Here is a 26,370-nt window from a genome sequence, read left to right on the forward strand (position 1 = left end):
AGGGAGGAGTGCAGGCATTTAGCTCTAGGGTTCTAAGACTTTTTTTTAATGAGATGGAGTTCTGAAAATGTCACTTTGAAAAAAAAAATTAATTACCTTGGAAATCCTCACAGAGGATTTCCATTCTAAAGAGAACTTTAAAATATTTTTCTCAGATTCCCTCACTCGAAACAAGATTTTGAGGTATGTGACAGAAATTAAGAAGTGAGTGTTTGGGGAATTATTTTAAGATATTGATTTGTTTATCTGTTCATGAAACTTGTTGTGTGTTGCATTGAGCTACAAACTGAAGACACAAAAGCTGAAAATTAAATGATGTTTAATATGGGGGTGAACTTTCTTACTCAAGTAAGTTCCCCTTTATAGGCCCAGATTCTTCATCTGTAAGAGAAAGAAGTCAATCCAGATGACCTTTTAAAAGTTCCCATCCAGCGCGCATTTAGGGTCATGTTTTATGTTCCAAGTTCACTTCCATCTTGGACATTTTATATCCATGTTCTAGGTTCCTCCTAGTTCTTATATTTGCTGTTCTTGGGCCCTTTACCAGCCCTGACCTTCTCTGTTCTAGAATTCCTCTCAGTCCTGACATCCTTTCTAGCTCTGACAATCCCTTCTAATGCCCTCCCAGTTCTGACATTTCCTGTTCTAGGTTCCCTCCCAACTCTACATCCCCTGTTCTAAGGTCCCTCCCAGCTCTGACACCCCCTGTTCTAAGCTCCCTCCCAGCCCTGACACCCCCTATTCTAACCTCCCTCCCAGCCCTGACATCCCCTGTTCTAAGCTCCCTCCCAGCTCTGACATCCCCTGTTCTAGGTTCCCTCCCAGCTCTGACATCCCCTGTTCTAGGTTCCCTCCCAGCTCTGACATCCCCTGTTCTAAGCTCCCTCCCAGCTCTGACATTTCCTCTTCTAAAGTCCCTGGAAGCTCTGACACTCTCTGATTCTATAGTAAAACACTCCATTTAGGGGTTTCCTGCCACATCCCTTCCCCCATTCCCAGATAATTTTCTTTCCCTGCTCTCTCTGGGGAAAAATGCTCCAGCAACACATCTCAATGGAAAATCCCTTTTCCAGCTGCCTCGGCCCCTCAAACCTGTCTTCAGGTCCTGCTGAAGGCATTTCAGACTTCACTCTCCTGATACCTGCTCAGACACACACTGTGTTTACGTGGAGGTGCGTGGGTAGGTTGGAGGGTGTCCACGGCCAGATTTCATTTCTGAAAAGTAAAACTCCACAGTTGTGCCGATCTCGCTTCGGTCCTGGTCTTGCCCTGTCTTCTCAAAAGCCTGGGCACTCGGAAGGTTACATTTTTTTTAAAGCCGTGCCTTAAGTATTTAAACATGTCAAGTCAGGCGCTCCTTCATGGGGGTGGTCCCTCCCCTTCTCCTTCTCTCTTTACTAAAGTAAATTCATCAAACTGCTGAGTTGGAAAGATTTGTAATGAGTTCTTTGAGCAGACGCAGGCTGGCTGAGGGTATGCATGAGTATGAGTGTGTGTGTGTGTGTGTGTGTGTGTGTGTGTATGTGTGTGTGTGTGTGCGGTTTCCCCCTTCCTCTTCCACCTCCCAAATCTTTCTCTGCCGTTAAATAATGCAAGTCCAAGCAGATGACCCTTCTCCTAACCCTGCTCACCTTCGTGTCTCCCATCTGTTCCTCCTAAGGCTCTGAGAAGACGACGGCTCTGGGAACCCCACCGCCGCCCACAGGGGATGGCCCGGGCCCTGCCTGTCCATGTGGAGTGACCGGAGGCGGGATGACGGCCTGAAGGCGGCCGAAGCCCTCTCCCCGCGCTGGCCAAGCATGGCATTCTCCCAGTCCCACATCATGGCGGCCCGAAGGCACCAGCACAGCCGGCTCATCATTGAGGTGGATGAGTATAGCTCGAACCCCACACAAGCCTTCACCTTCTACAACATTAACCAGGGTCGCTTCCAGCCCCCACATGTGCAAATGTGAGTATGGGAACCTTACCCCCCTGCCCTGTCCTTCTTTTGTGCTGCCCTCCTGCCTTGCCGGGGTTACCCCTTTCCCACCTGCTCCATGCTGTGAGATCGCAGGTATCTGGTTCCCCCGATGCCCTCCTATCTGCCAGCCCTGAGCCTTTGGTATATGTTCTCCACCTCCTGAATGGAGCTCCTCAAGCTGGTCACACGAAGTCCAGGAAAGCCTTGGCCTCTGGGTTCCTCTGGAGGCGTGGCCAGTGTTGTGTCCAGAGTGCCAAACCTGGCACCCCTCTACCACCCATCCACCTGTGAGCATCCCACCATCAAAACTCAGAGCTCTTCCACTGGGCCACGAGGGGCCACCTTGCCAAGGCAAGAGGACACTGATCTGGGGATTCTAGCTGTTATGATGCTGGGGCCTTGGAATAGACTCCAAGACTGTAGTTTTCAACTCCTTCCTTTTACAGAGAAGGAAACCAAGAGCTCCTGGGGCTTGATGACTTGACCAGGGTCATGCCGAGAATAAGCGGCAAAGGTGGAATTCAAACCCAGAGACTCTAATTTCTATTTTAATTAATTAACTCTAATGACTGCCCTCTTCTGAATCTCCTTAAATGGAAGATGAAAGGGTTGGACAAGATATTCCAGTAACCCTTTCATCTTCCATTTAAGGAGATTCAGAAGAGGGCAGGAATTTTCTTCAAGTCCCACAGTAAAGTCAGTGGCAGAGCCAGGACTAAAATCCCAATTTCCAGACTATCTGGTGTTAATTAGTCTACACTATACTTCCTCATTTTATTATGAAACAATAGCAAAGCCAAAGAATGACTCACTGATGGCGGACACTGGGTAGCATAGCAAACTGATGGCCGCAACGGCTATTCTTTGTGTCCCTAATCATGCTTCTGACTGCATGTAGGTATAAATACCATCTGGATGGATACAACAACCCGGAGTTCTAACTGGGGGTGGTGAGCACAGGCATTATTACTCCTAAAAACATTAAATTCAACCAAAACTTTGTAAGTAGATACAAAGATAAAGGAAACTTGGGGCTTGCCCTCAGAGAGCTTACAATCTATTAAAGGAAATTATACAGAGATATGAAGAGCTGTGATACAAAACAGCATTCAAGTCTCTGACTTCAATCCAATAAGCATTAATTAAGCTTGTGCAAAACACTCCTCAAACTACAGCCCATGGGCCAGATGCAGCAGCTGAGGACGTTTGTCCCCCTCACCAAGGGCTATGAAGTTTCTTTATTTAAAGGCCCACAAAACAAAGTTTTTGTTTTTACTATAGTCCGGCCCTCCAACAGTCTGAGGGACAGGGAACTGGCCCCCTATTTAAAAAGTTTGAGGACCCTGGACCTAGGAGATAGCAGCTTTCCATAAGACAGTCCTTGTCTTTAGGAAATTCTAAGTCACAGACTTAAGAACTCTACTACGTTAATGCAGCCTAGGACATTCATTTGACAGGGACGGTCCAACAAGGAGCTCTGGAAGATCCCCAGGCCTCAATGATCCCATTTCTCCCAGGCTTCTGATCAGGGTAATCAAAGAAGGCTTCCTGGAGGAAAGGATTATTGAGTTAGACTTGAACAAACAAGGGGGAATTCAGCAAGTGGGGAGTCCAAAGATTGCAGGATGTTTTTGAGGGGTTAAAAATTGATCCAATTTGACTCACATACTTTGGGGCTGAAGGAGGAGATCATTTCTAAGCATTTGATTTTGGCCATTTTCTTATTAACAACAAGCATTTATTGGGTCCTGTTGTGTGCTGTATAAAGGGAAATAGGAAGTAAGACTGGAGATATAGGGGAATGGCAAACTCTGATGGGTCTTGAATGTCAAGATGAGGATAAAAGATAAGTCTTTTATAGAAAGATATAAGATATAAAAGGATAAAAGTCAAGATAAAAACTTTAGTCAGAGTGAAAGAGGAAATTTCTAATGGGTTTTTGGGTATGTGGCAATAGGGGGAGAACCACATGGTCAATACCATTCAACAAAGATGAATTATGAACTCACTCTCGTCCAGGAACCATGCAGGAGCTTCCGTTCTGCCAACTAGATTTCTATCTAGAATAAAATCAGTCTAGAGAGACACAAACAAGAAGTTCTCTGAGTCCCAAAAAAGTACGTGAAGCTGGAGGGACCTGAAGGTTTGCCAGAAAGAGTGGAGCTTGAGCTGGGCCCTATAGACTGGTATCATGTCAGTAGGTCAGGAGGGTGGGAGGAGGTCAGTTCGGGTCAAGCCCCACAGGGGTGAGTGTGTAAGACATTTCTTGGGCATGAGAACCCAGGCCAGTGTGTCTGGCCTACAGTTTGGCAGCTAATTTTAAAAGGATTGCAATGTCTTCACCATAAAAGGCCCCCTAAGAACTTCAAGCAGGGGAGTTACAGGATTAGAGTGAATTTTTAAGAAAGTTTTTCTGGAGATGTGTATGGATGAATTGGGGGGAGGAAAGAAACATTTATTAAGTGTCTACTGTGTGCTGGGCACCATGCTAAGTACTTTGCAGCTATAATTTCCTTCCTAGGAGGATGGTGCTTTTATTACTCCCATTTTACAGATGAGGAGTTGGAGGTTTTATTGAGGCAGGCAGAGGTTAAATTACTTGCCTAGAGTCACGCAGCCAATAAGTTTCTGAGGCCAGATTAGAACTCAAGTCTTGCTGATCCATCTTGTACAATCTAGCTGCCTAGAATCATGAGAAGTCTGGTCCCAAAGCCCTGGGGATAGGTAACAATCATAACTGACACTCACTTCCATTCAATGGCACGTTCATTTTATTGACACCTCTTATTATCCAATATATTCCTCCCCCTCCCAAAGATCTATCCTTTATAATAAAGAAGAAAAAAGAGAAAAAAGTTCTGTCCAACCCCTCGAAAAGGTCGATGTTGTATATAGTGTTCCATACCCACAATCCCTCACCCCTGCAAAGAACCAGGAAGAAATGGCTACTTTGGGGCTGAGGGAGGAGATCGTTTCTAAACATTTGATTTGGGCCATTTTCTTATTAACAACAAGCATTTATTGTGCCCTAGTGTGTAAGTAAGGGACAATTATGATAGAGGCTGTGAGACCCTGGGCAAGTCACCAAACCCTGCTTGCCTCAGTTTCCTCGTCTATAAGATGAGCTTGAGAAGGAAACGGCCGACTACTCCGCTATGTTTACCACAAAACCCCAAATTATGAAAAGTTGGACAAAACTGAAATTTAAGGTTTTTCAAGCATTTTAAATAGTCTTCCATCTATCTGTGTGTATCTTGTGTGTACAGTTATTTGCCTGCTAAATTAAATGTTAACTAAAATGGGAGTTCCTTGAGGGAAGGGGCTGGGTTTGCCTGTCTATACCCCCAGCCTTTAGCAGTGATTGTTGACCAATTGGCCCCATTACCCTCAGAGTATCCCTCAGAGGTATTAGCTCCATTCTACAGATGAGGAAATCGAGGCTGATCTGTCCAAAGCCCAGAGCCCGTCCCTGGGAGGGTGCAGATCTGAGCCAGGTTTGCTGTATGTTTATAGCTCTTCTCTGACTAAGCCGGTGACAGGAGGCATGGACGTGGAGGGGGGTGCCGGGAGCTGGAGCTGTTGGGGAGCTCTCCAATTGCCAGCATTTGGTGAAGACTGGCTATGGGGGCGGAGCCAAAGGTACCGATGGGTTTGGGGGCCTGCGGGCCTGCCAGGATGGCCAGGCACGGGGACCAGCTCTGAGCTCTCCGAGCTGGGCCATGGAAGGTCTCCGGTGGGAAGGAGCCGAGAGCAGCGGGGGCTCAGCCGGGCCCCACGTGCCCCCTTTCATCGGCTCCACGCTCGCTCGCCCTTCAATGGGGGAAGCGCGTGTATTGTGGGATGTGGGGTTGCCATGGTAAGTCAGCTGTTTGGCAGCGAGGACGACATGTAAAATGTATGCTACTTGGGGACACGTGATTTATTGCCGCCGTGAGCTTTGTCTCGGGGGCGAGGGGGAGAAGGGGCCTTGCTTAATAAATCCACAACTTATTTTTAATAATGGCAATGACAGAGAGGATGTGGACTACTCAGATCGAGCCGTACGATTAATGTGGCTACCCCAGGAGAACCCTGGGAATAATGAGGGCTCCATCACGGAGTAATGAATCTTCCTAACTAGGGCTGGAGGCAGAGGAGCCGCGGCTCCTTTAAGCAGAAAGCTCCCCTCTGGATGGGAAGGCTGAGGCCTGTCGGGGAAGGCCCTTCTTGCGCAGAGAGGGGGGAAGGGGAGGGCCTGGGGGAGCCCAGAAGCAACAGCTACAAGATCACGGATCTGGAGCTGCACAGAATTCAGAGATCCCCCAGGCCAGCCGCTGGTCCCTGTAACCCAGCTGACTTTGGGCGAGACCCCCGGACACTGACCTAGGCAAGCCAATCCCTGGATCTCAGTTACCCACCTCTTCAATATGCCTCAGTTTCCCCCTCTGAGGGTCTCTGAGCACCCTCCCTCTGGGCACGGGAATGATGCGGTCTGACCCTCTCATTGTACAGAGCAGACCTCTAGCGCCCACGGGGTGGCCATCTCCTCTAAAGGTGACCCCAAGCCCAAGGGCAAAGTGGGCAGTGAGTGAGATCCGTGCCCAAGGGAGGTGCCCACAAAGCACTGGGTGAGTGGCTGTCAGGGAGGGCTTCTGGAGGAGATGGTACTGGGTCCCCCACCCCACCAGGAGAGTTCAAGCTCCTAAAGGGCAGAACTGTTATCTTTTTTTCCTAGTAAATTAATTTTTTTAATACACATTGCTTGATGAATCATGTTGGGAGAGAAAAATCAGAGCAAAAGGGGAAAAGTCTGGGAGAGAGAAAAAAAACAGAAAAATCACAGCATGTGTTGATTTACATTTAGACTCCTTAGTGAGGGAAGGACTGTTATATTCAATAGTGTGGCAAATGTCAAATTAGGGTTAACTTTAGCTGGATCCTGGGACCATTGGACCTTAGTGGATGGGGGCTTCTAATATGGACCAGAAATGTGATTTGGGGGCTCTAAGAATCTCCCATACAAGGATACTCCCTGCACCAATATAGATCAGCACTGTTTCTAGCACTTAGCATCTTAAAGACTTGTCTAGAGCAAGAGACTTGCCCAGGGTCCTATGACCAGGTCTTCGTAGACTTACAAGTGATCTTCCTCTTCCTCACAAGTCTCAGAATTCAGGGCAGGAGCGTCTTCAGAAGCCACTTTGGCCAATTTCCCAATTTTACAGCCCAGAAAGGCTCTCACAACTGGCAAATGACAAAATGGGAATTTGAACCCAGGTCCTATGAATTTAATTTCACCACTTTCCCAATCATACTGGAAGGGAGAGATGGGAATAGACCTGGTATAATAAAAAAGAGGCTTGGCTTTGTTAGGAGAAGCAGGTTTAAGTTTTGCTGTTTTGTCTCAATGACTTAGGCAAGAGAGTTTAAGCTCCCTTGGCTCAGTTTTCTCATCTGTAAAATGGGGATTGTTCTATGGCAGGGTGTTATGAAGAAGAGCTTTGTAAACCTTAAGATGTCAAAAATGTAAAATAGTGTGGGGGATAATTGTAGGGGGACGCGAGTGGAGAGCCAGGCAATTATCCAGGGCTTTGGGACAATGTAGATGGCCAACCTTGGCCACACTTAGGTGCTTCCACGACAGGGCATAGTAAAATGTGGATGTACAGTAACTTGGGCCGTCGTGCCCTACTTGTAAGCTTGGTGGGCAGCTCATGGGTGAGAGACTCTGTCTGCTCATCTAGGTCATCATCTCCTGATCCAGGAATGATGGAGCCCCGGATCTGAACAGGAACCTTGTAACCCCCTGCCATGCTCAAGGTTGTACAGGAGCAGAAAGACAGAGGCGACCAAGAGGAAGTCTGTGACTGACAGACCTCCTCCTGGCCTTGTTCCCAGACCAGGGCCACCCCCTCCAGCTCAGCCCTTTTCCTTCACCCAGGCATTTTGGTAAGAGGAGGGCAGGGAGTTCTTGTGGTCCCTTAGTGTCCCCTTTTCTCAGCCCCCATCACCTGGAGTTTTTTCCAAGATCCATACTTCTTCCCCTCCTTCTTTCTCCCATCCTTTTCTTTCCTCCCTCCTTCTCTCTCCTCCTTCCTTCTCTCTCCTCCCTTCTTTTCTCTCCCCTTTCCTTCTCCTTCCTCCCTCCTCTCTTCTCCTTCTCTGATCTTCTTTGTCTTCTGGGTCGTGGCTCTCTCCTGGCTTTCTTCCTATCTGCCTGCCCGCCCTGTTTCCATCTCCTTGAAGGATTTGCTATCCTCCCCCACCTCAGCAGGTGAGGGTGGTGAAGTCCACCCTGAACCCTTGTCTTCTCTCTTTGCATAGTCTCCTTCTTGGTAACCTTGCCAGCTCCCATGGAGGCAATTGCCATCTCTATGGTGATGTCTTTCATGCCCTTAAATCCAGCTCCCAGGGCCAACCTGCCACACACATCTCCATTTGGATGCCCTGCAGACATCCCAGACAGAACTAATTTCTTGTCCCTCAAAGATCCTCTCCTCCAAACATCCTTCTTTCTATTGAAGACTCACCACTCATTCACTCTCTCAACCAGTCAACAAGTCTAACATCCAGCACCTGCTGTGTGCCCGGAACTGTCCGTGGTGCTAGAGATACAAGTACCACAAGTTGAGACAAGGGAGGGAGAGAGGAAGGGAGGAAGGAAAGAAGGAAGGGAGAGAGGGAAGGAGAGAGGGAGGGAGGGAGGAAGGAAGGAAGGAAGGAAGGAAGGAAGGAAAGAAGGAAGGAGAGAGGGAAGGAGGGAGGAGGGAAGGAGGACAGAAGGAAGGAAGGAAGGAAGGAAGGAAGGAAGGAAGGAAGGAAGGAGAAGGAAGGGAGAGAGGAAGGAGGGAGGGAGGAAGGAGGGAAGGAAGGAAGGAAGGAAGGGGAAGGAAGGAAGGAAGGAAGGAAGGAAGGAAGGAAGGAAGGAAGGAAACATATTTTTATTAAAAACCTACTCTCTGTCTCTTTCTCTATTCCAGTCTCTGTCTCTCTATCTGTCTATGTCTGCTTGTCTCTCTGTCCCTGTCTGTCTCTGTCTCCCTCTCTCCTCTCTCTCTTTTTCAAAATGGGTCTGCTGCAGCAAAATGCCCAGTTCCAAAAAGAAGAGAGGCTTTTTTGTTTTTGTTTTTTTGTTTTTTTTAATTACAAACAGCTACAGGCATGTACGATAAAAGTGTATTTATTTTCCTTTTGGGATTATTAGGTTTGCATCGTAAGCTCTGAAGCCTCAGGGTATAAGTTAAAATAAGAGTACTCTTAATTAAAGCTGAGAAAAGAGCGACAGCAATATTCCAGCATCGAAACATGCAGGGTGTCAAGCAAAGCATCCGGGACCTGCCCGTCTTGCGTGCGTCACCAGCTCTGCTCAGTCTCTCCCTCCCTCCACCTGAGCTGGGAACCATGGGGAAAACAGTCTGAGATCTAAAGTGTGTCTTTGGATTCAGATCCTAGCTCAATGACCTCACTAGCCTTTTCTGAGCCTCAGTTTCCTCCGCTGTAAAATGTGAGACTTGAATTAAATGGTTCTTGCAAATCTAGGGCCAATAATCCATATTTGTGATCTCCCAAGACCATTATGGGGATGCTGGTATCTAGAAGCTGGAAAGAAGCCCTAGAGACAATCTGGTCCGAGTATCTCATTGTCCAAAGAAGCAAACTGAGGCCCAGGATTGCACAAGTAGTAACTATCAGAAACAGGTGTCCTCTTATTTTAAAGCTCCTCGGGCCTCCCTGTCTTGATAGATGTGGGCCCTGGATGTGGAGTCAGGGCAAGCTGCTTCACTTCTGTCTGCACTGGAAAATGAGGTCCCGATCAGCTCCAGACCACAAAGGCTGGTGGCCGTGCCCTGTGCAGAGTGAATATTGGCAAAGTGGCATATCCTCAGTGTCTCAGTTATTTTTCTCATAAGCTCTAATAATAGTAATACTAGTAGTAGATTATAGATTATAGTATAGACACACATATATGTAATATATATGTATGAGAGAGAGAAAGACAGAGACAGAGACAGAGAGAGAGAGAGAGACACAGAGAGAGACAGAGACAGAGAGACAGAGACAGAGAGACAGAGAGAGTCATAGTAATGGCTAGCATTTCCATAGTAATTTAATGATTCCAAAGCACCTAATGGTATTTATCTTATATTCTCTTCCCACTGACCCCCACGAGGTGGGCACGATGAAGAAACTGAGGCCCGAGAGATGGGGTCATATGGCTAAAGAGGTGAGGGGGAAGATAGCTTAAGAAAGAGTGAGGGAATCTAAGGTAGAGCCCATGGCTGCCCACGGCCATCCGCTCTCATTCTAATGTCTGAAGGAAGGGCCTTCCAACGCGCCCTTGCTGCCGGCTCTGGGAGGAGACTTCCTCACGTCCATCTCCCCTCCGGTGCCTCCTAACCACGAGCTGCCGTGTTCTCCGTGGACGTCTAGGAGCATGAGCTAGCGGGAGAGCTTCCGCAGAGCGGCTCTGACGCCTGCTGCCTCCTGGGAGACAGAGGGTGCGCGTGTTCCCAGTACATTAGCATGCTGAACCCATGTCTCTCATAATGTGTTAATTAAATTTCTTCGAAGTATATTGTCTGAAAAAAAAAGTCTAATTAGAAAGATGTCTTTAAAAGTATTTATGTAACTGATATGATACCGAGTTGGGTTTGTGGTATAATTAGATTGGAACAAAACTCCTCGAGTGGCGTTCTCGTAAAGAGACCGAAATGTCAGCGCTGAAGAGTTGGAAGATGGCCGAACCCAGGAAAGGGGGCAGTTGTGTGAGGATAGCAAAGCAATCCTGCCCCGGGAGCTGGGAGCGGGGTCCTGGGAGGCCATTTTACAGAGAGGGAAACTGAGGCTTGAACAGCTGAGTGACAAAGGTGACCTCAGAATCAGCATTAGTGGCAAAAAAGGAAATTGAGACCCAAGAACTTGCCCATGGTCACTCAAGAGACAAGCGTCAGACAGAATGCTCTGGATCTGCCACTGACAATGGAAAGTCAGTGGAGTCTAAGAACCAGGGATCCAATCCAGCCTTACTACCTGAATGAATCACTGAATGAGTTAGCCCTCAGTTTTCTCATCTGTAAAATGGGGTAGTGGTGGCTTCTGAAAGTCCTCTAGAGACTTCCCACAAATCTCTAAACAACTTTGCTGTGGGCCTTTAGGCTGGCCTCTCTCCATCCCTGAGCCTTAGTCTGCTTTCTGGTAATCTGAGAAGGTTGGTGATTTCTCAGGTTCTGTCCAGCTCTAACATCCTCCCATTTTCCTCTGGACAGACTGGGTCTATTTCCCAGGATGGGGACCCCCTTCCTTATATGGCAGCTCCCGGTGATCCATGTTGCCTTCTTCTCCTCTAGGGTGGATCCGGTCCCCCATGACGCCCCCAAGCCTCCGGGATACACCCGCTTTGTTTGTGTCTCTGACACCCACTCCAGGACGGACCCCATTCAGATGCCCTATGGAGATGTTCTAATACATGCTGGGGACTTCACGGAGCTGGGACTGCCCAGCGAAGTCAAGAAATTCAACGAGTGGCTTGGTAAGTGGCCTGTGGCAGTACTGAGTGTCTGGCACGTTTCCCGGTCTGGTGATGGGCTCCCCTGAAAGGAAGCAGCCTCCGTCCAAAGAGCCCAACACGATGCCCTGGGGAAATGACAGGGAACTCCCAGCTTTATGATGCAAACCACTGTTAGCTCTAAGCGTGAGGAGTCACAATCCCGACCTCACTGGTCCCCAAGCCACTCCTGGGGCTGAGCAGCATCAGGCAGATCCCACAAATCCCTTACCCTAGATTTGGAGTCAGAGGTCACCCTGGTGCTTAGAGGGTCTCCAAGGACCCTCCCAGCTCTGGTCTTATAATCATCCCATCCCATTGTCCTCACAAGGATCCAAGGCCCCATGAGACCCTGGTAGTGAACGATTTTGTAACTAGAAAAGTCTTAGACACAAAGTTGGGACACAGTTTTGGGTTTAGAGATCATCAAACACCTAGCTTCTTGTGAGGGATCAGCAAAGCAGTCCAAACTCTCCAGCACACAGCAGGCACTTAATAAGTGGATGCTTATTACTTGCTTAAGCTGTGCACAGGACAGATGATAATGATCATTATTTTTATTATAGTTTAGATTCATAAGGGCATCTGGGTTCAGATTCGGCCTTAGACACTTCCTAGCTGTGTGACCCTGGGCAAGTCACTTAACCCTGTTTGACATAAAATGAGCTGGAGAAAGAAATGGCAAAACATTTCAGTATATCTGCCAAGAATAGCCCAAATGAGATCACAAAAAGTCAGACATGACCTAAGTGATTTAACAACAGGCATATACTAATAGTTATTATTTATATAGTGCTTACTCTGTGACTTAGGCTGGGTAGTGACAAGTTACAGTCTAGATTCAAACCCCAGGGGCCACCTTACCTTCACCTAGCCATTTTCTGCCCTAAAACTGCAGGTACCTACTATCACAGACACCAACATACAACAAACATACATTCGTAGACACACATGTACAACCCCATAGTATGTGATTTAAAAATGCCTTTCATTTTCATACACCCATCCATCCATCCACCCATCCATCTTTCTATCCATGCATCCATCTGTTCATCCAATTATCCAGTCATTCATCATCTATCCATCCATCTCTCCATTCATTCATCCATTCATCCATCCATCTATTCATCCATCCACTTGTCCATTCATCATTCACCAAAGGCACTTTATGTTCCATTGTGAAGTGGGCACTTAGGAGGTCTACACAGATAAAAATGGGAAAGGAGGTGACACCACTCCAGGGGAAGATTCAAGGTTGGCAAAGATAAGGAGGAAAGAGAGAACAGAGGAGAGTTGTTCTCCGCCTTTTTGAATCTCCATTTCCCTTCAACATTCAGTTCAAACATCATCTCCATGGAACTCTTTCTCCTCCTCCAGCTATTGGGACTGCTCATTCCCATCATTCCCTGTCTATTCTTCATATACCTAATGGAATAGAAGGATGAATGGATGGATGGATGGATGGATGGATGGATGGATGGATGAATGGGTGAATGGATGGATAATTGGATGAATAGATGGATGAAGGGATGGATGGCTGGGTGAATGAATACAAGGATGAATGGGTGAGTGGATGGATAGATGGATGGATCAATAGATGGATGAAGGCATGGATGGATGGATAGATGGATGGATGAATAGCTGGATGAAGGGATGGATGGATATAAAGATGGATAGATGGATGAGTGGGTGGATGAAAAGGAAACGCATTTCTTAATCACATACTATGGGTGTGTGCATATGTGTCTATGTATGTAGGTTTGTTGTGTGTTGGTGTTTGCGACAGTAGGTACCTGCAGTTTTAGGGCAAAATAACTTCTGGCCAGGGGACATTTTTACTTAAGCCTTTGCATTCCCCGTGCTTCACACAGGACCTGGCATCAAGCTCTACTTAATTAAGTGTTTATGATTGATCAATGATCGATGGGAGGAATGCTAGATCAGACTGGAAGGACAAACTGGGGCCGGCTGTAGAGGACCGTCAATGTCAGGTTAAAAAATCAGGACTTCCTCTGAAGGAACTGGATAGTCATGGAAAACCCCGGAGCTGTGGAGTAGTACAGGACGATTTCTTTGATGGGATATTTTGGATAGAAAGAAATTTAGACCAGGGAGGCCCCCCAGGAGGCAATTGTAACAGTCCAGGTGGGTGGGAATTAGGCCAGAACTTGGTAATGAAAGAGATGGCTGCAGCAGCCCCCTTGTGAATGTGATACATAAGGGCCCTTCTGTGGACCGGGGAGGTGCTCACCCAGGGAGAAGAAATGAGAGGAAGCTCTCTGGGTTGGCTGGAACAACGTCTCTTTCCCCAGGGGGTCCCGGGGGGAGGGAGCTGATGGCTTCCCAGGCGGAGACTCAGCTGCACCACCAGGGATGGAGGCCAAACGTAGGGTGTGCTGTGTGTGGATCCTCTAGTCCGGACCACGCACATGCCGTTTGTGGGCCCCGTTTGCCAGGGAGCACGGGGTGAATTATACAACTTCCCACCATGGTGGTGGGGGCTTCTCGCCTTTTAAAAAACAAAAAGACCATGGTGCATTGTGGGGAAAACCCATGTGTACTGTTTCTCTAGATAATAAAGATGGCTTACATGGCGCTACTCTGCCCTGAACTGATTTACCTGCTATGGGAGGCTGGGTTGGGGGCAGGGACCGGGAGCACCTAAAGAATCCCGGGAGTGGCTGGAAAGGACTCTGGGCTGTGGAGTTTCAAAACTAGGAGGAGACTTAGAACAAGGAATGTGAGAACTTGGAGGGAGCTTAGAACAGGGAAGGTCAGAGCTTGGAGAGAGCTTAGAACTAGGAAAGTCACCCAGGTTATTTTTACCTTCTGAATCCAATTCTCCCTGTGCAACAAGAGAACTGTTCAGTTCTGTGCCATATATTGTATCTAGGATATACTGTGACATATTTAACATGTATGGGACTACCTGCCATCTAGGAGAGGGGGGGGGGAGGGAGGGAAAAGTCAGAACAGAAGTGAGTGCAAGGGATAATGTTGTAAAAAAATACCCTGGCATGGGCTCTGTCAATAAAAAGTTATTGAAAGAAAGAAAGAAGGAAGGAAGGAAGGAAGGAAGGAAGGAAGGAAGGAAGGAAGGAAGGAAGGAAGAAAGGAAAGGAAGGAAAGAAAGAAAGAAAGAAAGAAAGAAAGAAAGAAAGAAAGAAAGAAAGAAAGAAAGAAAGAAAGAAAGAAAGAAAGAAAGAAAGAAAGAAAGAAAGAAAGAAAGAGGCAAGTCAGAGCTGGAAGGGACAGACAACAGGGAAAGTCAGAGCTTGGAGGGACTGAGAACAGGGAAGGTCATAGCTGGGCTGGGAAGGAAGCAGGGTTTAGAGATAATGGTTAGCCCACCCTTTCTTTTATGGATGAATAAATTAATCTCCAGGAAGATAAAGTCTGGCCATAGAGGGAGTGAGCTCCCCACTTCGCGGCTCCTCCACCCCGCTGGCTCTCCTGGGCTTAGCTGCAGTTTAGCTTCCCAGGAAGGAACTGGCGAGTGACAGCACAGAGCCGCAAGCCAGCAGCCTGGAGATGGAGACGGAATGAGAGAAATGTCTGGCTTTTTTCAGTCTTAACAAATATTTGCAATCAAGTCCGTACCCTATTTCTGGCAGGCTCTAACTAATAAATATTGATTTTTAACTGGAAATCCTAATAATGTGCTCTGTGAACACACAGTAATTCAAAAATGTGTTAAAATGTGCATGAGGTTGGGGCATCGTTGTGGGCCTGCTTGGAATCTGGTTTACGGCGTACATAGACAAAATGTGGTTACAATGTAATGAGGCCGCTTTTTGAGGTTGTGAGCTGCCTGTCACTGGAAGTATTATAGCAGGACCTGAGTTACCTTTCTGGGGCCTGATAGAACAAAAAATCCAGGTTTACTTAAACTTCCTCACTCTGGATCTTGATGTCCTCATCTAGAAAAGGAGGACTATAGGTTAGATCAACTCCTAAGGCCACATTCACATCTCATATTCTGTGTTCTCTGTTTTAAGACCAACTCTGACATCCCCTGTTCTAAGCCCCCTCCCAGCTCTGACATCCCCTGTTCTAAGCTCCCTCCCAGCTCTGACATCCCCTGTTCTAAGCTCCCTCCCAGCTCTGACATCCCCTGTTCTAAGCTCCCTCCCAGCTCTGACATCCCCTGTTCTAAGCTCCCTCCCAGCTCTGACATCCCCTGTTCTAAGCTCCCTCCCAGCTCTGACATCCCCTGTTCTAAGCTCCCTCCCAGCTCTGACATCCCCTGTTCTAAGCTCCCTCCCAGCTCTGACATCCCCTGTTCTAAGCTCCCTCCCAGCTCTGACATCCCCTGTTCTAAGCTCCCTCCCAGCTCTGACATCCCCTGTTCTAAGCTCCCTCCCAGCTCTGACATCCCCTGTTCTAAGCTCCCTCCCAGCTCTGACATCCCCTGTTCTAAGCTCCCTCCCAGCTCTGACATCCCCTGTTCTAAGCTCCTCCCAGCTCTGACATCCCCTGTTCTAAGCTCCCTCCCAGCTCTGACATCCCCTGTTCTAAGCTCCCTCCCAGCTCTGACATCCCCTGTTCTAAGCCCCTCCCAGCTCTGACATCCCCTGTTCTAAGCTCCCTCCCAGCTCTGACATCCCCTGTTCTAAGCTCCCTCCCAGCTCTGACATCCCCTGTTCTAAGACCCCTCCCAGGTCTATCAAACCCTGTTCTAAGACCCCTCCCAGGTCTATCAAACCCTGTTCTAAGATCCCTCCCAATTCTGACTTTTCCTATTCCAAGGCCTCTCCCCAGGCAGTCTACAGTGGTCCGATTTCAGGGACTAATTGAACAGTGTTCCCGTCTAGGCCTGGGCAAGCACAAGCTTCATGTTCCCAGCATGGGCTATGACTGAAATCTCCTAGTCATTTAACTGACTCGAGTAGAAATCAAGCTCAGGATTAATCAGGGATCCCACAGCTTGCTGGGAGGCCCTTGAAATGTGTTCAGCTGCTTTCTTGTTTATTGACCGGACTGGTCAGGTTAGAGAAAGAGGGGAAGTTTCAACAAACTGTCAGGATTAGAGAGGAGTGAATGGCAGACTTGGGTGGGAGCTGAGAATGCGGAAGGCCAACCAGCCAGTTAGTCAGGAAATAGCAACGAGGCACCAGGTGCCGAGTTAAAAACTTGGGGCACAAAGAAAGAGAAAGGACAGTCTGTGCTCCCCAAGAGTGTCTTTTTTGGGGGGAGACAACATGTAACCAGCTTTATACAAACTAGTTAGAGACAGGAGAGATTGGGGATAATTAAGGGAGGGAATGCCTGGCATTGAAAGGGTGGAGAGGGCTTCTTCCTGCAAAAGGTGGGATTTGGGCAGCACTTGAAGGAAGCCAGAAAAGCTGGGAGGGGAAGATGAGGAGAGAGAACCTCCAGATGTGACCAATGGGGCACTGAACCTTCCCAGAGTCGGAGAACCCAGCAGTACCTTCTCAATATATTGGTTTTCAGGACAAAAGAGAAGCAAGTTCATTGTTCAAGAGGTTCCTCTCTAGCAAAAACATTTTTTTGGGGGAAAGAAAGATTAGGCCACCTTTTTGTGTAGCTCCAGAGGGAAGACGAGACTCAATGTGGATAAAGGCAGAAGAACCTGGATTAGTTAGCTCCCTCTCCCTGGAGGTACTGAAGCAGAGGTAGGAGAGCCTTTTGTTAGGATGCTATAGAAAGGTTAGGTTCTAGATGAGATACCTTCTTGGTTCTGCACCAATGCTGGGATTCCAGAAGAAAAAGCCACGGTACCCAGCCCTGGGTCAATTACCAGACACAAGCACGTTCTCTGTCTTGTCATAATTGACTTAGGGATCAATCCAGTGTGTTCAATTTCCTCATTAAATTTAATTATTTGTTATTCTTGAGATTATTTATTACATTTTAAAGGGGGGAAAGCCCAGCAATAGTCTATCTTTTAACTTTCAAGTCAGTTCTATTCTATGTGGACTATCTATCAAAGTTTATACTAAAGATAAATTTCCATATTTACTTCTTTTCCTTAACTTGGCCATTTCACCCAGATAACAGAGCTCAGACCCGGGAACAATGGATAGAAATTGAAAAAAAAAACAGTTTTAGGTTTGATAGAAGGATAAAATCTTAGCCACTAAACTTGTTCCCAACTGGGCTATCTTGATGGATTGCGAGTTCTCCATCCTTGGAGGCATTCAAGTAGATGCTGATGGCCATGTGGCAGAGAGGGTAGACAGAGGAAGGACAGGACTAGATGCTCCCTGAATTGTTTTAAAGTTACGTACATATCCCTTTTCCCAATCATTAATCATAGCTCCTGGGAAATAGCCAAAGCAAGGATCATTATCCTGGTTTTACAATGAGGAAACTAAGACACAGACAGGTTGTGATTTTCCTGAGATTACCCCAGTAAGTTCCTACTGGGGATAAACTTGGCAAACTTGTGCATTTACCTTAAAATAGAGATGCCATTGTAAACCTTTGAGTGTTCTTTCTGCTCAATATCTCAAGCCATCTTAGCAAAGCACTGGTTACACCCATATATACCAGACTCATAGAGCAGCCGGCCTACCTAGGGATGCACAGCATGGGGTACACTCTTGTATATTAGGTCCACAGAACAGTCAGACCTACCAGGGTATGCATAGCACAGGGTACATTCATGTATCCTGGACTCATGGAGCAATCTTCTGCCTCCCCGAGATGCTCTATTCTTCCTTGAGGAGGTCTCACTTATCTCACTGTCTTCCTCCTTCAAAGGCAGCAAATTCAACTTAGGACTCTCCTAACTCCAAGCCCTGTGTTCTTTGGGTGTGTTACCCAAAGGTGCCTTTCAATTTAAAATGAACTTCAGGTCTGGAGAGGCTGTCCAGGGAGCACTGGATTTGGAATTAGGAAACCTTGGATCTAGACCTGTTTCTGTTGCCAGTCACCTCAATACCCTGGAATAGAGAAGGGATCAAGCGTGGAGTGACTTACCTTGGTGGAAGGAGTCCTGCCCTGGAAATCACACATTTGGACCTAAAGGCAAATGTGAGCTATTAAGATCATCATTGAGATTTAACTCCTGAGAATTTCCAATTTATGAGTCTCAGTTTCCTTCTCTGTAAAACTACAGAGGTTGGATTATATGACTTCAATTCAGCCAGCATTTACAATGCATTAATTGTGCGCAGAACTGAGGGAACCCAAAAAGTCAAGGCAGGACACGGGACCCAGCTTCTGCAGATTGAGACCTGACAGTGGCCACACTGTGTGTGTGTCAGTAACCACCTCCTCCATCTCCCTTCCCCACCTCACCTTCACACACAGTCGATTCCTTACATGAGATAGCAGGCTGGATTTCATTTGGGTGTCATTTCCTTACCCTGCCTGATGTATGAGTGTGAGGCAGTTGACTCAGTTAATGAATTTGGAATTCACTACCAGCTTCTTCCCTGTTCATTAATCTTATTGAAAGCCTTTACAATAATCTTCCAGGGGTCACCTACAGACTTACAAGAGTAGATTAAGTTAATAAATAAATGCAGCAGGAGACTCCAACAGATCCCGATGGATTAGGAGGGGGAGAATCCATTTCAGGGGACAGATATGGCTCCTGACTTTCCATTTCAAAGAAGGATGACATTGATGGGATTTCTCATTGGACTGGCTTCCTGAGTTTTCCTTGTGGCCAATCAATATCCCCCCCCAAAATAAGGAACTAGGAACTCTGGGGTGCTTTATTTTTATTCTAACAATTGAAAGAGGAGATTTCTCATTTTCATCCCTTACCAGACTACTCCCCCACAAAAAAAAAAACTAGCATTAGGATCCCAGGATCTTTGACTACAAGATCTTAGCTTTATCCAAACCCCTCATTTATCAGATGAGGAAACTGAAGCTCACTGATTCACTTGTGGTCGTTCAGCTAGGAAGTGTCGCAGGCAGAATGTCAAGTCCAGTCTTTCTGGCTTCAGAGCAGGAAGTTACCCCTCCATCCTCACTGACACACTTGGGTTGAAAAGACAAGATTTCTGGGGCAAATCCAGTAATGGTAAGTCAAGCAGGAGACAGGAACCACAAGACCAAATCTGATCGAATGACCCATTGAAGAATTTAAGATGGGTCTTGCTGGAGGCATTGAGAGGAAGGAGAGGTAAAAAGGAGCAGAGGAAGGAGGAGAAGGAGTGTGCTATGGTGGAAAGGCTCCTCCATTTGGAATCTGAGGCCCCAAATGTCAAATGCTCTGGTTCTTTCTGGGGCCCACTCCTTTCCCTACTCTGATCCTCAGTTTCTTCCTCTATAAAATGAGAGGGTGAAACAACTGTTTTCTCTGAATATACAACACCAGGACCAATCGGGCAGAGGATGGGAAGGGGGCCAAACTGGGAGATGGTAGAATCAATCAATCAATACTATCTATTACATGATTACTCTATGTTAGGCACTGGTGAGACAGAGATCAAAGTGCAGGGATTCTTGCCTTCTTGGGGACAAAGCACAATCCACAGAAATAAATCTCTGTCTGTACAAAATGGATACACAACTTGGCAGATCAGGAGAGTTTTCATGGAGAAAGTACTTGAGCTTGGAAAAACCAGGAATTACAGGGCAAGAAGGCAGAGTTTTCCCAATATGGGTGATGGTGATGGAGCCCCCCATGAGATTAGATCACCTCTGTGATTGGATCACCATGCCCGGAGGACAGGAACAAGTGAGGAGGCTGGGAAGGTGGGAAAGGCCAGGTCCTGGAGGGCTTTGAAAATCCAACAGCAGGTTTCATGCTGGGTCCTGGAAGAGTCAGGGGGCCCCTGGAGGCTTCTGAGCAGAGGAGCTCACATGACCGGTTACACTTCAAGAAAATGACTTTGCCAACTGATGGGGGATGAATTGGAATGGGGAGAGACTTGAGGGAGAGAGACTTACCATGAGACTAAAGCATGAGGTCAGGGAAGCGACTGGATCAGTGAAGGGATTTTAGGAAAGTCATTGGCAAGACAAGAGAACATTCAGAGAAGCGTGACCAGCATGGTGAAGGGACTGGACACCCGTCCTACAGGGAGTGCAGATTGATTGAAGGAACCAACTGTTTAGCCTGGAAGGACAGGGATCAACTTCACAGACATTGTACCAGCCTATTTGAAGGGTTGCTTAGCCTGGTTTGAACTTAGAGTGCAGGATTAGGAGGGATTGTGGGGTGACGGGGAAGGGGACAAGGAGACAGGTTTAGATGGATGACAGGAGAACTGCCAGGAGTTGAAAAATCAGCATCCCTCTTCCCCACTGACCAAGGGGCTGGGCTGGAGGAGGCCCCACTGTCCCCAAGAGTCCACTATCCTGGAGACTGAGGAACACCCAGTACAGCAGAATATGAATTTTACTGATTCATGAATTGTCAATAGCCTTAGCAAAAGGGCGGGGGCAAGGGTGGAGATGGTGCTGAGAAGTGGAGAGTTAGAAGTGATAATTAACTTTGTCCTGGTGCATTAACATCAAATGACAATGGAAAAAAGGACCAGGGACTTCAGTTAAATATAGTAAAAGAAGAAAATCCTTAATCAAGTCATTAAAGGGGGGAGGGAAAGAAAAATGCAATGACTCAAACCTAGGACCTTTGGAGTTCCTCATTCACTATTTTGGGGTTCAGACCTGAGACTCAAAGGCAATCTTCAGTGAAAACTCAGGAAATGATTGATGAGATTGTAAAGATCTGAGTCAGATCTGGAGTCTGCTAGCTTCACCACCAAGAGGATATCAATGTGGTTGTGGCCAGGTCATTCGCCCTTCTTTGAACTTAGCATCGTCTGTAAATTTAAACTTAGTCCTATTCTAAGCTCCCTCCCAGCCCTGACATCCCCTGTTCTAAGCTCCCTCCCAGCCCTGACATCCCCTGTTCTAAGCTCTCTCCCAGCCCTGATATCTCCTGTTCTAAGGACCCTCCCAGTTCTGACATTTCCTGTGCTAAGCTCCCTTTTCACCCTCACAGCCTTTCCTAGAATCACAGATTTTTCATCATTGACGAAGAAGGCATCTTCTCAGTTCTCTGTCTCACCCCTCAGCCAAGTTCTCCAGCCTTATTCCTCCAAATAATTATATAGACTTCGTTTAAATACTCCTCTCACCCCTTCTTTCCACAAAACCTCCTCCCATCCCAGACCACCCATTCCATTTTAGGAGAGCTCTCCTTGTTGGAAAGTTATGCATCCTACAGAACCAAAACCTGCTCCCATTCATCCTGGGGCTTCCCTCCTGGGTCCAGAACAACTGTTCTCATCCCTCTTCCATGGGATAATTCTTTAGATCCTTGAAGGATGCATGCTCACGTTTCCCCAGGACTTCTTTCCTTTAGACTGGTTATTCTTTGTTTTTGTATACTGTGAACTCCAGTCCCCTCATTCTCTTGGTTACCCTCCTCTGGACAGTCTCCCACTTGTCAACGTTGTTCCTGAGCAGCAGCATCCTCAACTTGTTTTCTGAACAAGACTGAGAACTACCCCCTTCCTTGGGACTGAATATTCTTCTATTAATGTGACCCAGCTTTTCTTGACCGTCACATTATCCCAGTGATTCATGCAGAACATTCTAACCACTAAGACCTTCTGGGTTGTTTTTATAGAAATTACTTCTCTCACTACTTTGCTTTCTGTTTTGCCCTTTCACAAGTTATTTTTTTTTAAACCCAGGAGTAAAATTTTACACATACTCCCTTTAAAATTCATCTTTTTATCTTGAAAGACAGCATGGTGTAATGGATGGAGAGTGGCCAGTCTCTTATCTGCATCCTCTCGTAGAATTTGAAATGGTTGATGAGTTTCCCATCAGACTACTTTCTGCCAAATCTAAGATATGCATGGGTAATTCATCATCCATTTCCTCCAGTTGTCCTGGTGGCCTCTAGCTCATTTCTACCCTCTCGCTTAGGGCCTTATCCAAAACCTCTGGGCCACAAGTTTCCCATCACATTTGTGGATTAGTCCCAGATAAGTGACCTTCTTCCCAAAATAGAGTGCTCCTCATCACCCCCAACAAACTGGATCATTTCTGACAAAGCGCACTTTCTCACATGACCCTATTCTACTCCGGAGTCTCCCCGTTACCTGGGAAGTGACAGGCGGAGCCTTCCCTCCAGATCTCTGAAAAATGTTGTTTCCTGTATTCTGATGTTTCAGATCTAGGGTAGTAAGACCCAGTTACTGATTGGTAAAAACCAAGTAGATTCTTAGGAGAGCCAGCAATAGATTGTGCAACTGAAGTTGGATGCTGGTTTTAAAAATTAATTAATTTTCTGCATTTAAAGAGAAAACATTCTTCCTAGAGCCAAGTTTTATTTTTGCAAAAGGACAGAAATTCGACTTCCAGGGAAGGAACAGAAACTAGAATTAGAAGTCCCAGTCCTGCCATTTTGACCACTGGTAATTACAGTGTTTTAAAGTTAATGGACAAACCCTGGGGAATAGGGTGTTTAAGTGCTAATTATCTACTTACAAGAGAATGGCCAGAGGAGGGGGGGTAGAAGAGGGAGGGGAATGACACACACTGGGATGCCTGGGGATTTAAGATTAAAAAATTCCATCCCACTGGCGGAAATTCCAGGCTCTTTCCTCCCAGAGTCACCAGACATTCAGCAAGCCCATTTTATGTGCCAGACCCTGAGAATGGCACAAAGATGGGTGAAACCCAGCCTTTGGCCTTGAGGAGTAAAAGGACAGATGGGGAAAATGGCCTCCTCCTCCCCATTCCATTGGGCATTTATTAATCACCTAGTTGCACAGCCCTGCCTCATTTAAATCCAATTCACTTCCTGATGTCCTTAGTCCAAGAAGGAAGGACAAACAACTGCATCAGATGAACTGCTAAGTGCGGAGGATAGAAGGACAAAAATGAAACTGTCCCTGCCCTCAGAAAGCTTCCATTCTGCTGTATATAGCAAGGATGGGAGGCAGGGTCCCCCCTTTTCCAATCCTATTCTAACCCTTCTAGTTACCTCTCTCTCCATCTTGAAATGTCTTTGTATATTTTGTGTACTTACTCATCTGTATAATATCTTTGTATATTTTGTGTACTTACTTATCTGTGTAATGTCTTTGTATATTTTGTGTACTTACTTATCTGTGCACGTGCCGTACCCCTCCAGTGGAGGGTAAGTCTTTTTGATCATCCATCAGGCAATTAACCAACAAACATTTATTAAGTACCTACTATATGCATTCCAGGCTCTGTGCTGGGTCCTGGAGATACAAAAGCAGAAGTGAAATTGTCTCTGCCCTTCAAGACCTTATTTTTGGGTACTAATATACCTAAGACAACTAGGCAATAGAGTAGATAGAACTATGGGCCAGGAGTCAGAGAAAGCCTGAGTTCAAATTCTCCATCAGGTAGCTGCTAGCTGATAGCAAATCCCTCTGTCTGACTAAGTTTCCTCAACTGTAAAATAGAGATCACAATAGCACCTCCTTCCCAGAATTGTTGTGAGCATCAATAGTGAAGCGTTTGGCACACAGGAAACGCCATATAAATGTTATATTATTGTTATTGTTATTATACTATAAACATTCTGATAAATACAGGTATCTCCCATCTGCAACTCCACATCTATTTGGACATATATTATATTGTCAGGGTTAGTCATTTGTTTTTACTGCCCTTTCTAAGGTCCATGAATAATGGGATAAGTAGCTGATTTTGCCCAAATGTTTAAATATTCACAAATATTTTTAAATTTCCAAAATCTTCTACCTCACGGCAAGAACTCAAACTTAGACAAACCTTTCTGGCTCTGAGTCCTGGCTCTGGGGTAGTGGAAAGAGGCCCAGAGACCTGGGCTCCGGTCCCAGCTTTGTCTTTGCCACTAATTCATTGGATGGTTGGTGTTGTACAGGCTTTTTGTCATCTCCTTTTGCCTCCATTTCCTCGTTGGCCGAAGGAGGGTCCCACGGGTGACGGGTGAATTCATAGTAGTGACTGAGTCTTAGTTAAGCTAACAAAGGATAATCTTCAATAATAAGACTGATGATCTGTAGTTCCCAAGAGGCAGTTAGTTCTGATGCTCGCATGGAGCAGTTTTTGGATATTTGGAAGAACATAGAATCTCCCAGTTGCAAAGCTGGAGGGGACCTTGGACATTACCTTTTTCAGTCCTGTCATTTTACAGATGAGAAAACTGAGGGCCAGCAGAGTCATATGATTTGTCTTGGGCCCTGTGGCTAATCAAGATTGAGAATCAGGAGGCCAGACAAGATCTTTGACTAGAATTCTTCCAACATACCTTACTTCCTTCTACCTTCTATTGGGTGCAAGATATTGGGGTTTCTTTAATTCTTTCCCCAAAGATATTGAGTGCAAGAATCTGGGGTTTCTTTCATTCTTTCCCCAAAGAAAAAGTCATTTTAATTGTATAAACCTATTTCTTTGATTTATTTTAAAGAGGAGAATAACTTCACACCTTTTTCAGCTTAGAAATGTAAATAAAGACACCAGGACTTGTGAAAGGGCCCGTTGGAGCTAATTTGGGTTTGCTCTGACAGACGTGATGCCAGGAAGAGATATCTTGCTTGGCAAAGCACTGAGCTGGTCTTGGGAGCATCTCAGCCTCTCAAGTCATGGTTCCCTCAATGAACAGTTGGTCCATTCACTGGGTCTCTATTGGGAGCACATGACAAAGCATGGCGGGCAACCTCCGTGACATCCTAAGGTTGGCTTCATTTGTGCCAGCCACATTCTGCCTCTTCAGAAATGAGTGTTGGGGGCTGTTGAGGGTCCATTTGCCCTCCCATGCCTGGTTCCTCCCTCCACCCCTCCAGGCTGCTTCTGCCAGCTGCCTCCAGGACGCCCCCTTTTCTTTTCTGAAGCTCTCCAGGGGCAGCAGTTGACTCTCCTGCCCCGCCCCCCCCCAGACCCACACCACTTGCTAGGCACTAATTAAAAATGGAAACTCAAACTAGGTGACAGGATCTGGACAGTGCCCCAGGTCTCCTCCATCACCTGGTCATAACTAGGTAGATGGTTACGGATATTACCATAAATAGATGAATAACCAGGTATCCCCCTGAGTTCTGGGCAGGTGCATCAATGAAGATGCTACTATTTGCCAGATGCTATTCTCAATTCATAGTAGTCTAGACTTAGCCTCAAGGGGCTCAGAAGAGTTCCCCCTTCTAGTCCATCCTCTAGCTGTCCTAGTGATCTTTCTAAAGCCCATTTCTGACCACATCACTCCCCTATTCTATAAACTTCAGTTGCTCCCTATCACCTGCAGGATCAGTACTTAATAATTAATAAATCTTTATTGACTGTTCACTAAGTAAAAAATCATCTGTTTGGTGCTCAAAGTCCTTTATCACCTCCCCTACTCCCTGTAGTGGATACAGAGTAGGGCGGACAGTCAGCAAGACCTGACTATATAAATCCTCCTTTTGACATTTACTCACTGTATAAGTCTCTTCTTCTCTTCTTCCCTTCTTCCTTCCTTCCTTGTCTTCCTACACCCTGTTCTCCCTCCCCCCACACTCATACTCTTCCATCTGGGGGCTTCCTTGGTGTTTCTCCTCAGACCCCTCCCAACTATTGAAGCTCACAATGGCACTAAGACTTTCCAAAGCTGGGCCTGTGGAGATTCCCTGTCCAGTGGTAGGGTTGGATTGCATGAGTTCTATGGCTCCGTGATGTTCAGTTCTTTCTCTCTGACTCTCCATGAGGAAAATGTGGCCTCAAATCACAGAACTGCTAGGACTTCCATGGTCAGATCTTGTCTTTGCTTCCACCATGCCCCATGGCCTCGCACTCCAGCCCCCAGCATAAACCCATACCCACATCCTATTGTACTACATTTTTTTTCCATTTCCAACACATTTGATTTGTTTAAAAACACAACAAAACGTTTCAAAAACCAGAACATTGAGTTCTAATCATTTTCAAATATTTGTTCCAATTGTTGGAG

General features: G+C 46.5%; 1 protein-coding gene across 2 annotated transcripts in view; it reads left to right on the top strand.

Moving 5' to 3' along the window:
* Positions 1-26,370, top strand: part of MPPED1 (metallophosphoesterase domain containing 1) — an 89,315-nt gene that overhangs the window by 23,671 nt on the left and 39,274 nt on the right. The window contains exons 2-3 of one of the 2 annotated variants that reach the window (XM_031937835.1): positions 1,661-1,951; positions 11,290-11,471. In XM_031937835.1, the coding sequence (XP_031793695.1) occupies positions 1,731-1,951; positions 11,290-11,471 (403 nt within the window). In that variant the 5' untranslated portion in view covers positions 1,661-1,730. Of the gene's footprint in view, positions 1-1,660; positions 1,952-5,528; positions 5,820-11,289; positions 11,472-26,370 lie in introns of those variants that run through there. The other variant, XM_031937836.1, reaches the window with a different exon arrangement.

The sequence above is a fragment of the Sarcophilus harrisii genome, chromosome 5, assembly GCF_902635505.1.
Source record: "Sarcophilus harrisii chromosome 5, mSarHar1.11, whole genome shotgun sequence".
Classification (NCBI taxonomy): domain Eukaryota; kingdom Metazoa; phylum Chordata; class Mammalia; order Dasyuromorphia; family Dasyuridae; genus Sarcophilus; species Sarcophilus harrisii.